Raw genomic sequence first — 12,299 nt, 5'->3', positions numbered from 1 at the left:
AGGTCACCAGGCGAAGGCTCCATCAGCAGATTCGGTGCCCACCAGGGGCTGGCTGGCTTTCGGCTGCAGTGACCACACCTTCCGTGCCGGAGGTGGGAGCCAGCGCCCAGGGACTCTCAATCAGGGCTTACGAACGACTCCCCTCCCAGGATTAGGTCTTCACAAGGGGATCAGGGGCCACAGATGTCAGACCACGGCAGGTCCCAAACACGCCTGTGGCTCACTTGTATTCCTGTGCTCTGGGCACTCTTGTACCTCCTGGGAGAACCGGAAGAGTAGGCATGCTCAGGTCTGCTTGGGAGGGGATCCTGCACATGTGTGCCAGGATGGAGCAAACCCCGCCCCGGAAGCCTCCCCTTCTGCCCTCAGCAGCAGCTCCGCGTTGCTGGGCCACTAACACTGCTTCGTCCCCTACCGCTCAAACACGGCTTATTGCTTAGGTCTCCTTGGCTTGCTCAGCTGGTTGGCTTTGCTTTGTTTGACTAAACTGTTGGTCATTTCCACTTTTCTTCCAGAAAAATAAACAGAAGAAAGGCAAAAGAGGAAAGAGGGAGGACAAGGACCTGACAGCTGACAGGTGAGGGAGGGCAGGCGTGATGCTCCCAGGGGTCGCCACGGGGTGGAGGGGGGAGCACAGCCTGTATCCTTGCTGGCTGACAGGTGAGGGAGGGCAGGCGTGATGCTCCCAGGGGTTGCCACGGGGGGGGGGGGGGGGGGAGCACAGCCTGTATCCTTGCTGGCTGACAGGTGAGGCAGGGCAGGTGTGATGCCCCAGGGGGACGCCCCAGGGGGACGCCCCAGGGGGAGCACAAGAAACCCCAAGGCACAGCCTGTATCCTCAGATGTGGCCTGCACCGGCACCCGCGGCAGTGCTGCCTCTTACCCTTACGGAGCCCCAGAGCGGCCCAGGCCCAGTGCGGGGGTCAAAGCCCCCTGACCCTGAAAGAGGCCTGGTGCGTCCTGAGGCACGTGTCCTCATGGCTCCTGAGCCCGGAGAACCTGTTGAAGTTCAGAAATTCATGAAGGTTCTTTAAAACTTTGCATGAAAAAAAAAAAAAAAAAAAAAAAAAAAAACTTTGCATGAGAAATCATGCCCTGTCGAGGCTTTGGAGGAGCACCAACACTGCCTTACTCCCGGAAGGAGAGCTGGCCTTCCTGCCCAGCCTGACCGTGCCCAGCCTGGTGCCCCAGGCTCCTGCCCCTGCTGGGTGCCCTGTGAGCCGCTGTCTCGTGAGTGGACGGACGGACATTCCTATCACTGTAGCGTCACCGTCTGAGCTGCAGCACTAACAAGTGGCTTCACTCATTGACTTTAAGCTGAAATGACCCTTATGTGCTTTTCACCATTGAAAACAAGTAGTATTTGCATTTTAAGGAGTTATCAGTAAATCTAAACAAAATCCCTAATCCACAATGCCAGACATCATTTGCAACACCTATAGTGCCGCTCCTGGGCTTGGGCGATGGCTCAACAGGTGTCACTGCCCCCAGCCCTCCCCCTAAACTCTGCTTGAAAGAATTCCCAGGAGAGAGAAAATCTGGCCTGGAACACTGGCCAGGACAGGGGGAGCAGCCCAGAGCATCCCAGGCAGGTGTGTGTGGGCTCGGGAAGCCAGGGCCGGCAGCCTGTGCCAAGCTGCAGAGACAAAGTCTCACAGGGGCTCCCACCACCCCCACTTAGGCTCCATTGTTTAGGGGAGTGGTGCAGGTTAACAGGCAGTGGCAGAATGTCACCTCAGAGGGTCTGATCTGGATTACAAGATTGGGGTGCCCCAGTTCCTAGGGAGCATCTACACACACACGTGCTCCCAGGAAGCTCCTGGCCCCACCCCTTGAGGGCCCCAGTCCACCCTACATGGTACCACAGGGTCTTCAGCAGCTTTTGAGATTTAGTATAAATTTAATTATGTGAGAGATGCAGAAACAGAGAGAGGCCCCATCCCCTGGCTCACTCCCCAAGTTTACGACAGCAAGGCTGTGCCGGTCCAGTCAGGACCCCAGGACGTAGGCCATGACCACCACCTGCCAGGAACGGCCGCAGCCAGGAGCCGCAGCTGGGGATTGAACCTGCGTGGCTTCACCGCCAGGCCAAATGCCCCTCGCTTTGAGGAGCTCCGCAGTGGCCCTCCTGCTCCGAGAGCCACACCTTCTGCACGCCAGTCAGGAGCAGTGCCTTCCCCAGTGACGCCCCGAGAGCTGCACTGCCATCCTCTCCCTTGACCCTGCCACTCATCACAAAGTTGCCCGCGCTCTCATGCGGTTTGGCGCAGCGTTCCCCAGTGAAACATCGCCTTAACACCACAGACCACACACGTGTGGCTCATGGACAGTGTCCGCTGGACAGTAAATGTCATCTTGGCAGGCGCTTCCTAACAGCTGAAATATCCTAAATGAGCTGCAGGCAGCTCTCCAGCGAAGTGAAAGACAGAAGCAAATGCTACTCAATTTTCCGCTCCAGAGTAAAGGATTATTTCATTCCTGAATGTCTTCCCATCGTCATTGGAAAAACCCAGGTCACTGGGCTGGGGTTCGTTCCGCCAGGATACCGTAAGATGAACTCTGTGTCCCTCGCAAACCAACATCACCACTAATACCAGCATTTTCATCACAGATTTAGGGAGTTTTTGAAAATATTTTATTCCATGACAAAAGTTGTTTGCATTGGGAAAAATTCAGATGTGGGTTTCTGATGGAAGCTTTCCAATACACTGTGTTTTGATAAGTACAGAGAGATTTTTCTTCAGTTATGCGATGGTACTTTTTGCCTGTGGAATATGTTTATATCAAACAAATGTTAGATTAAGTAGCTTATACCTCCTTGATAGGTCAAAATCTATGAGCCCAGATTTCATGACAATTAAACCTGTCTTAATTTTTAACAGAGAACATAATCTTTTATATGTATTTGATGGGACACAATTCCAATCAACTGAAGATGACAAGTGTTAGATTAACATTTATCCTAATCGTGCCTGGCTTGTGTCGTGATCTGCTCGAGTGCCTCCTAATCACACTAACTGGGATCAAAGCACAGTTGAACTCTTGAAAAACACAATTATCAGCCCCAGGAAAGACTAGAGTGAGACTGAAAAAGAAAGACCAAATGTCTTAAGGAGCGTATTGAATAGTATTGAGCTGTTACCAGTCTTCACTTCCCTAAGCACGCCCCAGTGAAAATCACTGGGAGTTTCATCCGATAAGTGGGATATTGCATCCATTTCTTCTCAATTAGCATAAATTGCCAGCGTGCTGGCTCCCTGCCCAAGGCCCCCTCTCTGAGAAGTTGCTGGAACATCTCTAAGCACTGCAGAAGTCTTAATGCCCTCCTAAGACTTCGTCACACTCACAACTTCAGACATGTTCACTTCCGTGTTGAGAATCACCTCCAATACGAGCCCTGGTTCTCTGCAGACATTTCTTTTAAACTATTATGGTATCAGGTTAAAAGGAAACATGAATTTCACCAAGGATTAATGAGCTTCTACAGCTTGCAAGTGCTTGCTTCATATGCAATTATGAGCTCATTGTGTCGCCGTTATCAGGTAATTTCGAATTCACATCATACCATCATGTAGACTGATGTGCAGGAGTGATGCTGGTCTCAGACACCCAGAGAGTGAATTCCTGCTCCTGCGAAGTGGCCGGTACATACACACAGACAAATGAAGCTATTGTTTGTGAAGACCTAACACAGCCCCACGTTGTAGAAACATTGTCTAACCTGGTCTGTTTGCAGATTCAAAGGCACACACCTGCTTGGGGTGGAGGCGGCTTCAGTTCTTGGTGTCTGTGGGTTGGGGTCGCAGGCGTGCTCACGGCATGCGTGTCCGGCTCTCTCCCCAGGTCCATCGAGTCTCTGTACAAGGAGCTGGTAGAAGAAGGAGTGCTGATCAGAACTCACCAAGTCAGGCTCTCTGACTACATTGGTAACGTACACAAAGCAGCCCATGTGGGTGCTGTGGAACCCTCCCCCGGGTTGTGAGAACCCAAAGCTTGGAAATGCACTTCGTTTTATGCTTTTAGCTAAGCAGAACCTGCTTGGAGTGATCGGAATGAACCACGAGGACGCTGTCCACTGCAAGGTTCTCACAGCAGAGTTGGCTCAGCTTCCCCAGTGTGCTGGAAGCAGTGCAGAGCTCGCTCTTTCTTCCTTTCTCTCTTTCTTTCTTTCTTTCTTCTTTTTAAACCTGCTAGCAAGGTTCCTTGGCTCATTCTATCTGGCATTTTCAGACCTCCAAAAATGAATTGTTCAGACGTTCATGGTTGAGCGAGTTTGCCCCAGGGGCAGTTCATGGTGCTTGTTGAACACAACCCTTCCAGGAGAAATTCTTTCCCACGGAGGCCTTCCCAGCGAGAAACAAGTAACCACCATCTCCAGCTATTGTTTTCCTCTTGATTTAAGTACGCACACACACACACACGCGTGCGCAGTAAACCCAAAACACACTGGGCATTTTAAACTCTTCATCCTTTTTCCCCCCGTGATGCAGTTGTTCCAGCCACTTCGTTGGGGAATGTACATAACCACAGAAGGACAGTCACGTCTACAAAGCTTAGCCTGAAAACCCGTGCTAGTCTCCAGTAACATGTGGCTGCAGGGCTGCGCAAGCCTTGTCTTTCCCAATCCAGAGTGCACTCCGGAAGCATTCAGGGCTATCAGGCGCTGCCGTATTCCTCAGTGCCTTGCACTCCAACACTTCACAGGCTTTTGTGTTTATCGAGACTCCGAGACATTGTCAAGCCTGTCCAGAAACTGAACCTATTGGGCGGTTCCTTGGGAGTTGGTTGAGGTCACCCATGGGCAACAGCGAACACCAGGTGGTCCCCAGCAGGGACGTGTGTGACGCTCCTTGGTGTCCTGTGCGTCCTCAGTGTCCCCTCCCTGGGAGGGACCTGAGACTGACCATGGGGAACAGGTGCTGCTCCTGAGGGTTTTTCCACAGGGACGCCTCAGCCTTGCTGTGTCCTCCCTGGATGATCCATGGGGTCGCCCTGCGAGGTTGTGGAGGTTTTGTGCCCAAGCCTTCCATGCCAGCACATCAGCCTCCCCTCATGGCTCTGCCCTGCATCGGGTGGCACCTTGCCGGCTGAGCAGGTTGATTTCTGTAAAGGCGTGCAGAATCTTTGTGAAACACTCTAGTCTCACTGAGCCGCGTGGCTCCCCTGTTGAATGTCTTGTCGTCTGCCCCATCATCACCCATTCTGAGGGTCACGCAGACCCAGCTCCGCCGTGCAGGCACAGCAAGGCCAGCATTTCCCTTCGATCGAACGTCTCTTTAGTTCCTTTCAAGGACAGCCTTGTCGCCTCAAAAACTTAAAGGAAGCTTCTCGTGTCCTGCCAGGGTAAGGATCTGGCCGGGATGCATTCTGGCATACGGATGGAGTTTCTGTTTATCTCATGTGTTTCTTGTTCAAGTGTTACAGTTTCCTCCTGTATTCCTTGGTTATGTTCTGTTAATTGCATTAATACTGAAAAAGGACCACATTGGACAGAACGGCCTGTTCCTTGTGGTTTGGAACTCGGACCTGAAGAGCTCAGCATGCAGGCACTTCCTGCCGCTTAGGACATGCTGGCATGTGGTGAATTCCCAGTAAATATTTGTGCACTGATTTCTCAATTGCTTATAAATTTCTTATCCATTCTGAACTTTTCCAGTGATCTTCCAGGTTCCGTCTCTAAGATACCTAAGGGCAGGGTGGGTAGAGTCTGCCCCTGGGAGACGCTCAGTGGAAACGACCCACTTCCTTAAACAGAACAAGGCCAATTGCCCGATGGTTGGCATGCCTCCACCTTGTTTTCCCCAAGTTAGGACCCTGAGCCTTCGGCAGTTGGCAATGGGAATTCTCAAGCTCCTGCAGAAAATAAATAAATAAATCAGCAGGACCCCTAGACAACAAAAGCAAAAGCTGGTGGGCCCGGCCGTATGGGCACCACAGCCGGACACCGAAGATTCACGCGGGGACGCTTGTGGCCTGAAAAAGCAGTCAAGGACGGCCCAAAGTCTTGGGACCCTGCACATGACTGGGAGACCCAGAAGAAGCTCGTGGCTTCGAATCAGCACAGCTCTAGCCATCTCAGTCACTTGGGGAGTGAACCAGCGGGCCAAAGAGCTTTCTCTGCCTCTGCTCCTCTCTATATATCTGACTTTCCAATTTAAAAAATGATAATACCGTAGAAGCTAAGCCTCACCAGGGGCTGCAGGAAAGCACAGAGTGGAAACAGCTGTGCCAGTGTGGCTGCAGCACAAGGGGGTCTTTGAAAACTTCATGGGAAATGTGCTATGAAAAAGCTGCATGATTTCAAAAAACAATTGCACTGAAGTAGCTTGTCTTTTAATTCCATTTTTCCATGAACTCTTTCAAAAGCCCCGTTAAAGCCTCAGGAACCAGAACTGAATCCAGTTTTCCCACGTGGCCCACAGAGGCCCAGTTTCCTGAGCCATCACCACTGCTTCCCAAGGTCTGCACCAGCAGGACGCTGGGACCAGAAACCAGAGCTGCGTGTCCGACCCTGGACACTCCCATGAGCTGTGGGCATCTTACCCACACCCACAGGGCCAAATGCCCTTCCTCAGAGACTGGGCTTTGAATGTACGTAGCGTACAATCTCAAATAGCACCCCTGGACAAGGCTGTTCTGTAGTCCTCACCCCCGCCACCCTCAGATTGGGAGTGGAGGGGTGGGTCGGCCAGAAGGGGGCTTTGGGATCTGGGCAGATGCACCCTGAAGCTGCAGTCAGCCTAGCCATGCAGATGCCCAAGTTCAGGCACAGGGCCAAGCCCATGCAGGGGACTTGTCATAGTCTAGCTGCCCGCCTCGGGGAAGTGCTCCAGGGCTGGTACCTCGATTCTTCTGAGAACCGAGCCGGGGATACTGGTGCGCCTCTGCCCAGCCTCCCATGCCCTGGTTTTGCTGGTCTGTTCCTGGTTTCATTTTCACACTTGACGCAGAGGAATGATCCAGCAGATGCCTGGGTTAGCCCCCGTCCTGCTGCAGGGGCCAACACTGCTCAGGGTGAGCACCCAGAGTCCTGTGTCCTGCATGTTGCCGTGGGAGCAGCAAGGTGCGACCTGGGCTCCCCAGCCCTTCCCCCAGGGAGAGAGGAAGCTCAGCACATGGGTCGCTCCACAGTGTGGACTTGCGCACTGGACTGCGAGCCCTTGCACACTGTCCAGCACTGCCAGCCTTGCGGCTCAGGACAGGGTCTAACCTGTGTCTTCCCAGCGACACTGCGATCCCAGTGTCTCCAGGCTGCGAGAGACTGACAGGAGACAGCAACCACTGTGAAGCCAAGTTCCAGGCCGAGCTGCCCACATGCCCCCAGGCCCAGTCCTCAGCTCCGAGCCCTGGCCCTGCCGCAGTCCTGGCTGTGCAGAGCCTTTGTGCTATCTCTGCTGTGGGTCATCTTAATTCCACCACCCTCCCACTCCCAGGATTATCCCAAAGCAGTGTTTCTCACATACTCCCAGTCCAACTGTAGGGATCCCCAAGGTCCTCAATGCCCCAGAAGGAGCAGGTGCTGCAGAAAGAGGTGCCCATGCAGACCCCTGGGCGAGCAGGGCAGGGCACACATGCCCACCCTTCAGGGATCGCTGGACCAGGCCTGGGTTCCTGCGTGCCTCTCTCCTGCATGGTTGCCGTGGCTTGGGTGTGGGTAAGGATGGCACTTGCCTCTAGAACTCCCCAAGCATGCCCAGTGAGTTACTGAACCTGCTTAACCCAGCAGGAAGCCATGGCTGTGACCATGCGTGTAGCTATCACCCAGCCTTCAGGGGCTCAGGCTTTGCCAGCAGGAGGACCATGTGCTGCCCCCATGGCGCCTCTGCTTGCCTCCCTCCCCATCCACAGCAGGAGCAGCAAGCACAGAGAGAGGACCGGACCCCACTGGAGGCGAAAGTACGGGAGGAACCATTCCGGATGGGTATTGCCTAAATCATCCCTGTGGTTCAGTGGCCGCTGTGTGTGGCCACAACCCAAGCCCAGCTGGACTGGTGTTCTTCACATTGTCCTTGGCGTTTGTCGCCAGCGCTGATGACTGGCAGGCTCCCCCGGCTCACACACAGCCAACCCCAGAAGCTGTGACTGACACGTGTGCCTGTGAAAATTGACACTCTGGACTATGTGAGCCACTTGGCAAGGCTGTCGCAACACAGAGCTGTGGCAGTCCCTGTGTGTGACACTGAAAACATTTCCAGCTCCTTCCAGAAGCTGGGTATCCTGCAGTACACTCAGCTGTCATCCCTTGCCATTCCCGGTAGACTGGCTCAGCTTGGATCAGGACTCTGGCACTGTGGCCGAGTCCTAGTTAGCAGACGGTGAAGCCCCGTGTAGCCCAGGCCACGGTGGGCAGTGAGGAGGAGGATGGAGGTCCCGGCTGCCAGTGAGAATGGTCTGTTTGTGTGGAGCCCCATGGCTCTGAGCGGCAGCTTGAGGAAGCCAGCATGGAAACGGCTTCTCAGGTATTTCTGTTTGTTTCTCGCTCCTTTCCAACTGTGCACCAGCATTCTCTTCAACGACGTCACCCATCCTGCGGCTTCATACCAGGGCCGCTGTAAGGAGTGCTACAAACCGGGGGCTGGGGCAGCAGACATTGGGTGTCCCATGGTCCTGGCAGCTTGCAGGCCAGAACTGAGGTGTCAGCAGCCAGAAAGGCGGGTCAGCTGGGCCCCTCCAGCCCCTGGGGCATGTGTCGACTGAACTTGCCAGCTCCTGTGTGCACATGCATGGTCCCACGTCCCCCCTCTGCTACCCTAGGCACATGGCTGTCCCTGTTCTGCTACCCCTGCTGCTGAAGACAACAGCACGACTGGATTTGGGGCCTGCGATGGGGACCTCCGCACAGCCGAGTCCATCCACAGCGACCTTATATCTACATTGAAGCCCGTTCCGAGTCCCCAAGAAGCAGCCCTTCAGTGCCACCTGGGCAAAGCTGCACAGATCCTGGCTCTAAGTGTCTCTTGTCCCAGCTTCCCAGCCCTGCTGCTGCCTTCCATCTCCACCGTGCCTCCTCCATCTGCAGTGTGTCCCCTCCACCTCCAGTGTGTCCCCTCCATCTGCTGTGTGTCCCCTCTGTATCCAGTGTGTCCCCTCCATCTCCAGTGTGTCCCCTCTGTATCCAGTGTGTCCCCTCCACCTCCAGTGTGCCCCCTCCACCACCTCCAGTGTGCCCCCTCCATCAGCAGTGTGTTTTCTCCATCTCCAGTGTGTCCCCTCCATCTGCTGTGTGTCCCCTCTGTATCCAGTGTGACCCTCCATCTCCAGTGTGTCCCCTCCATCTCCACTATGCCCCCTCCACCTCCAGTGTGTCCCCTCTGTATCCAGTGTGTTTCCTCCATCTCCAGTGCGTCCCCTCTGTATCCAGTGCGTCCCCTCCATCTCCAGTGTGCCCCCTCCACCTTCAGTGTGTCCCCTCCACCTCCAGTGCGTCCCTTCTGTATCCAGTGTGCCCCCTCCATCTCCAGTGTGTCCCCTCCACCTCCAGTGTGTCCCCTCCGTATCCAGTGTGTTTCCTCCATCTCCAGTGTGTCCCCTCCACCTCCAGTGTGCCCCCTCCATCTCCAGTGTGTCCCCTCCACCTCCAGTGTGCCCCCTCCACCTCCAGTGCGTCCCCTCTGTATCCAGTGTGTATCCAGTGTGTATCCAATTCTGGTTTCCTGAGCTGTGAGCAGGAGGACAGGGGTTGGGGACAGTGGAGAATGATGGCATGTGGGGCAGTGACAGCACACAATAGCCCTTTTTGAGGAGCCACCTCAGACCCCAGACCCCGGCCAACACCCCAGGCAGGTTGTCCCCTTTACTAGATTGGAGCTGACACTCACTCATTCAACTTGATGTGCTTTGTTTTAAAGACAAGCTAAGAGTATCCAGAAACTGTGGTGCATAAGGGATACTCCTATGGGTTTACATAAGCAGGAAAATTGGGGTCACTTTCATGGCACCTCTGATGTCATGTTGACTAGCAGCAAGCACTGGAATGAAGAGTCAGCCACTCCTGCATTTGTTACCTGCTCATTAGAACATGCAGACAACTGTAGCCATAACGGCAGCCTCATTACACTGCTTGCTCCCTGGCCAGCCCCATCGTCCTTGCCGAGGACTTTGAGCAGTGCAGCCACCATCATCTGCCCCTGCACCCTCACGTGTGTCACGTTGGATAAGGCTTACTGGATTCTGATGGACCCTGCACTGGCTCCACACCTCCGTGTGCAGACACTAGTGCTGAAGCGCCTACAGCAACCAGAGAGCTCTCCTGGTCAGGCCACGTTCATAAGAAGACCATGTCAGGGAAAGAAAGCCCAAGATGCTGCGATTCACTGGCTGTCTTCTAGATCCAGGTACACAGCAAGAGCATGTGAAGGCTCCGTGCCCATGATGAATGGACGCAGCCAGACTAATTTTCTTGGTGACCTTATCTAAGTTAGTTAGAAAATAACACATCAGATTTATGGCAAGTTACAATTAAGACCTTTCATAGCTTCTAATTAAACCCATAAAGATTTATCTCCGCATTATTCCTTGGGTAATCCTTTAAAAAAATGATAAAAATGTAAATGAACCTCACCTTCCAGAGGAGAAGTTTCTATTTATTCTAAATTAGACTCGTACCATTCCTTTCAACTGACTGCATTTTCCTGACTGTCTAAGATTTACACCTCTCCAATACACGTTCCACATCGACCACTAGTCACTTATTTCTAAACCATGTGCCACTGGTAAATGAGTCTAGCAGAACTCTGCGAAAGGTTCGTGGAAACAGAATTGAACTGATGCCTTTGGGGCTGGACGTTGTGATGTGCCCGGGCCCCAGTGCAAGTCCAGGCTGCTGCACTGCTCATCCAGGTCCTTGCTAGTGCACCTGGGAAGCCACCAGGTGATGACCAAGTGCTAAGGTCCCGGCCATGCACATGGAAAATCCACCTGCAGTTCCTGGCTACTGGCTTTGGTTTGTCCCAGCCACAGCTTGGTGCAGCCGTCTGGGGGAGAGAGCCAGTGGATGAAAGCTCAGTCTCTCCTTTTCTCTCTGAAACTCTGTGTTTCAATAAATACATAATGAAGCTCTGTTTCTTAAAGATTTATTTATTTTTATTTGAAAGGCAGATCTACAGAGAGAAAGGGATTCAGAAAGATCCTCCATCGGTCAGTTCACTCCCCAAGTGGCCACAATGGCTGGAGCTGAGCTGAGCTGAGCAGATCCAAACCCAGGAGCCAGGAGCCTCCTCCAAGTCCCCCACATAGGTGCAGGGTCAGAAGGCCTTGAGCCGTGTGCCACTGCCTTACCAGGCCACAAGCAAGGAGGTGGATGGGAAGTGGAGCAGCTGGGACATGAACCGGCGCCTGTGTATGATCCCCGCATGTGCAAGGCAAGGACCTAGCCACTAGGCCACTGGGCCAGATGCAAAAATATTTCTTAAAAAAAAAAAAAGACTTCATTCAGGGTAAAAAAAAAAAAAAAATGTTTTTTGAAAACCGTTACATATCACAGCTCTCTGAAGAGATCACAGAAAAGGTAAATTAGGACAAATTAGTGCATTGACTTCAACAATGCTTTGACTAGTGTAAAACTAACATTACAGCTCAGCTCACTTTCCCATCCAAGTACTGGTATTCTTCTGTGTGGCTGTGAAGCTGAGCCCACTGCATATCAGTCTCTGTGAGCCTCCTGGGTGTGAGCATTCTGGGTGTGAGCTCCTGGTTGTGAGCCTCCTGTGTGTGAGCTCCTGAGTGTCAGCTCCTCAGTGTGAACTCCCTGAGTGTGAGCCTCCTGGGTTTGAGTCTCCTGGGTGTGAACTCCCTGAGTGTGAGCCTCCTGGGTTTGAGTCTCCTGGGTGTGAACTCCCTGAGTGTGAGCCTCCTGGGTTTGAGTCTCCTGGGTGTGAACTTCCTGAGTGTGAGCCTCCTGGGTTGAGTGTGCTAGTTGTGAACCTCCTGAATGTGAACCCCCTGGTGTGAGTTGCAGTTTGAAACTTCTTGCCTTTCACACAACTGAGAATGTAACTGCTCATTTTTTTTTAAGTTTTATTTTGATCGGGAGAGAGGGAAGGACAGAGTAATCCATCCACGTGCTCACTCCCCCCAAGTGCTGCGCCAGCCAGAGCTGAGCCTGTTCAAAGCCAGGAGCTTCCTCTGAGTCTCCCATGTGGGTTCAGGGTTCCAAGAACTTGAGATCCTCTGCTGCTGTACCAGGCCATGAACAGGGAGCTGCATGGGAAGTGGAGCAGCCAGGTTACAAATGGATGCCTATGTGCCATGTCGGCACTGGCAGGTGGAGGGTTAGCCTGTTGATGCACTGTGCTGGGTCT

The 12,299-nt window shown here is 53.3% G+C and overlaps 1 protein-coding gene across 1 annotated transcript in view; it reads left to right on the top strand.

Annotated features, from left to right (window-relative positions):
• Window positions 1-12,299, top strand: part of IQCA1 (IQ motif containing with AAA domain 1) — a 123,910-nt gene that overhangs the window by 85,564 nt on the left and 26,047 nt on the right. The window contains exons 12-13 of the mRNA XM_058664267.1: window positions 516-577; window positions 3,844-3,926. Of these exons, the coding sequence (XP_058520250.1) occupies window positions 516-577; window positions 3,844-3,926 (145 nt within the window). The remainder of the gene's footprint in view (window positions 1-515; window positions 578-3,843; window positions 3,927-12,299) is intronic.

This window comes from Ochotona princeps, chromosome 5 (assembly GCF_030435755.1).
Source record: "Ochotona princeps isolate mOchPri1 chromosome 5, mOchPri1.hap1, whole genome shotgun sequence".
Classification (NCBI taxonomy): Eukaryota; Metazoa; Chordata; class Mammalia; order Lagomorpha; family Ochotonidae; genus Ochotona; species Ochotona princeps.
This window is presented reverse-complemented; position numbering and strand designations above follow the sequence as displayed.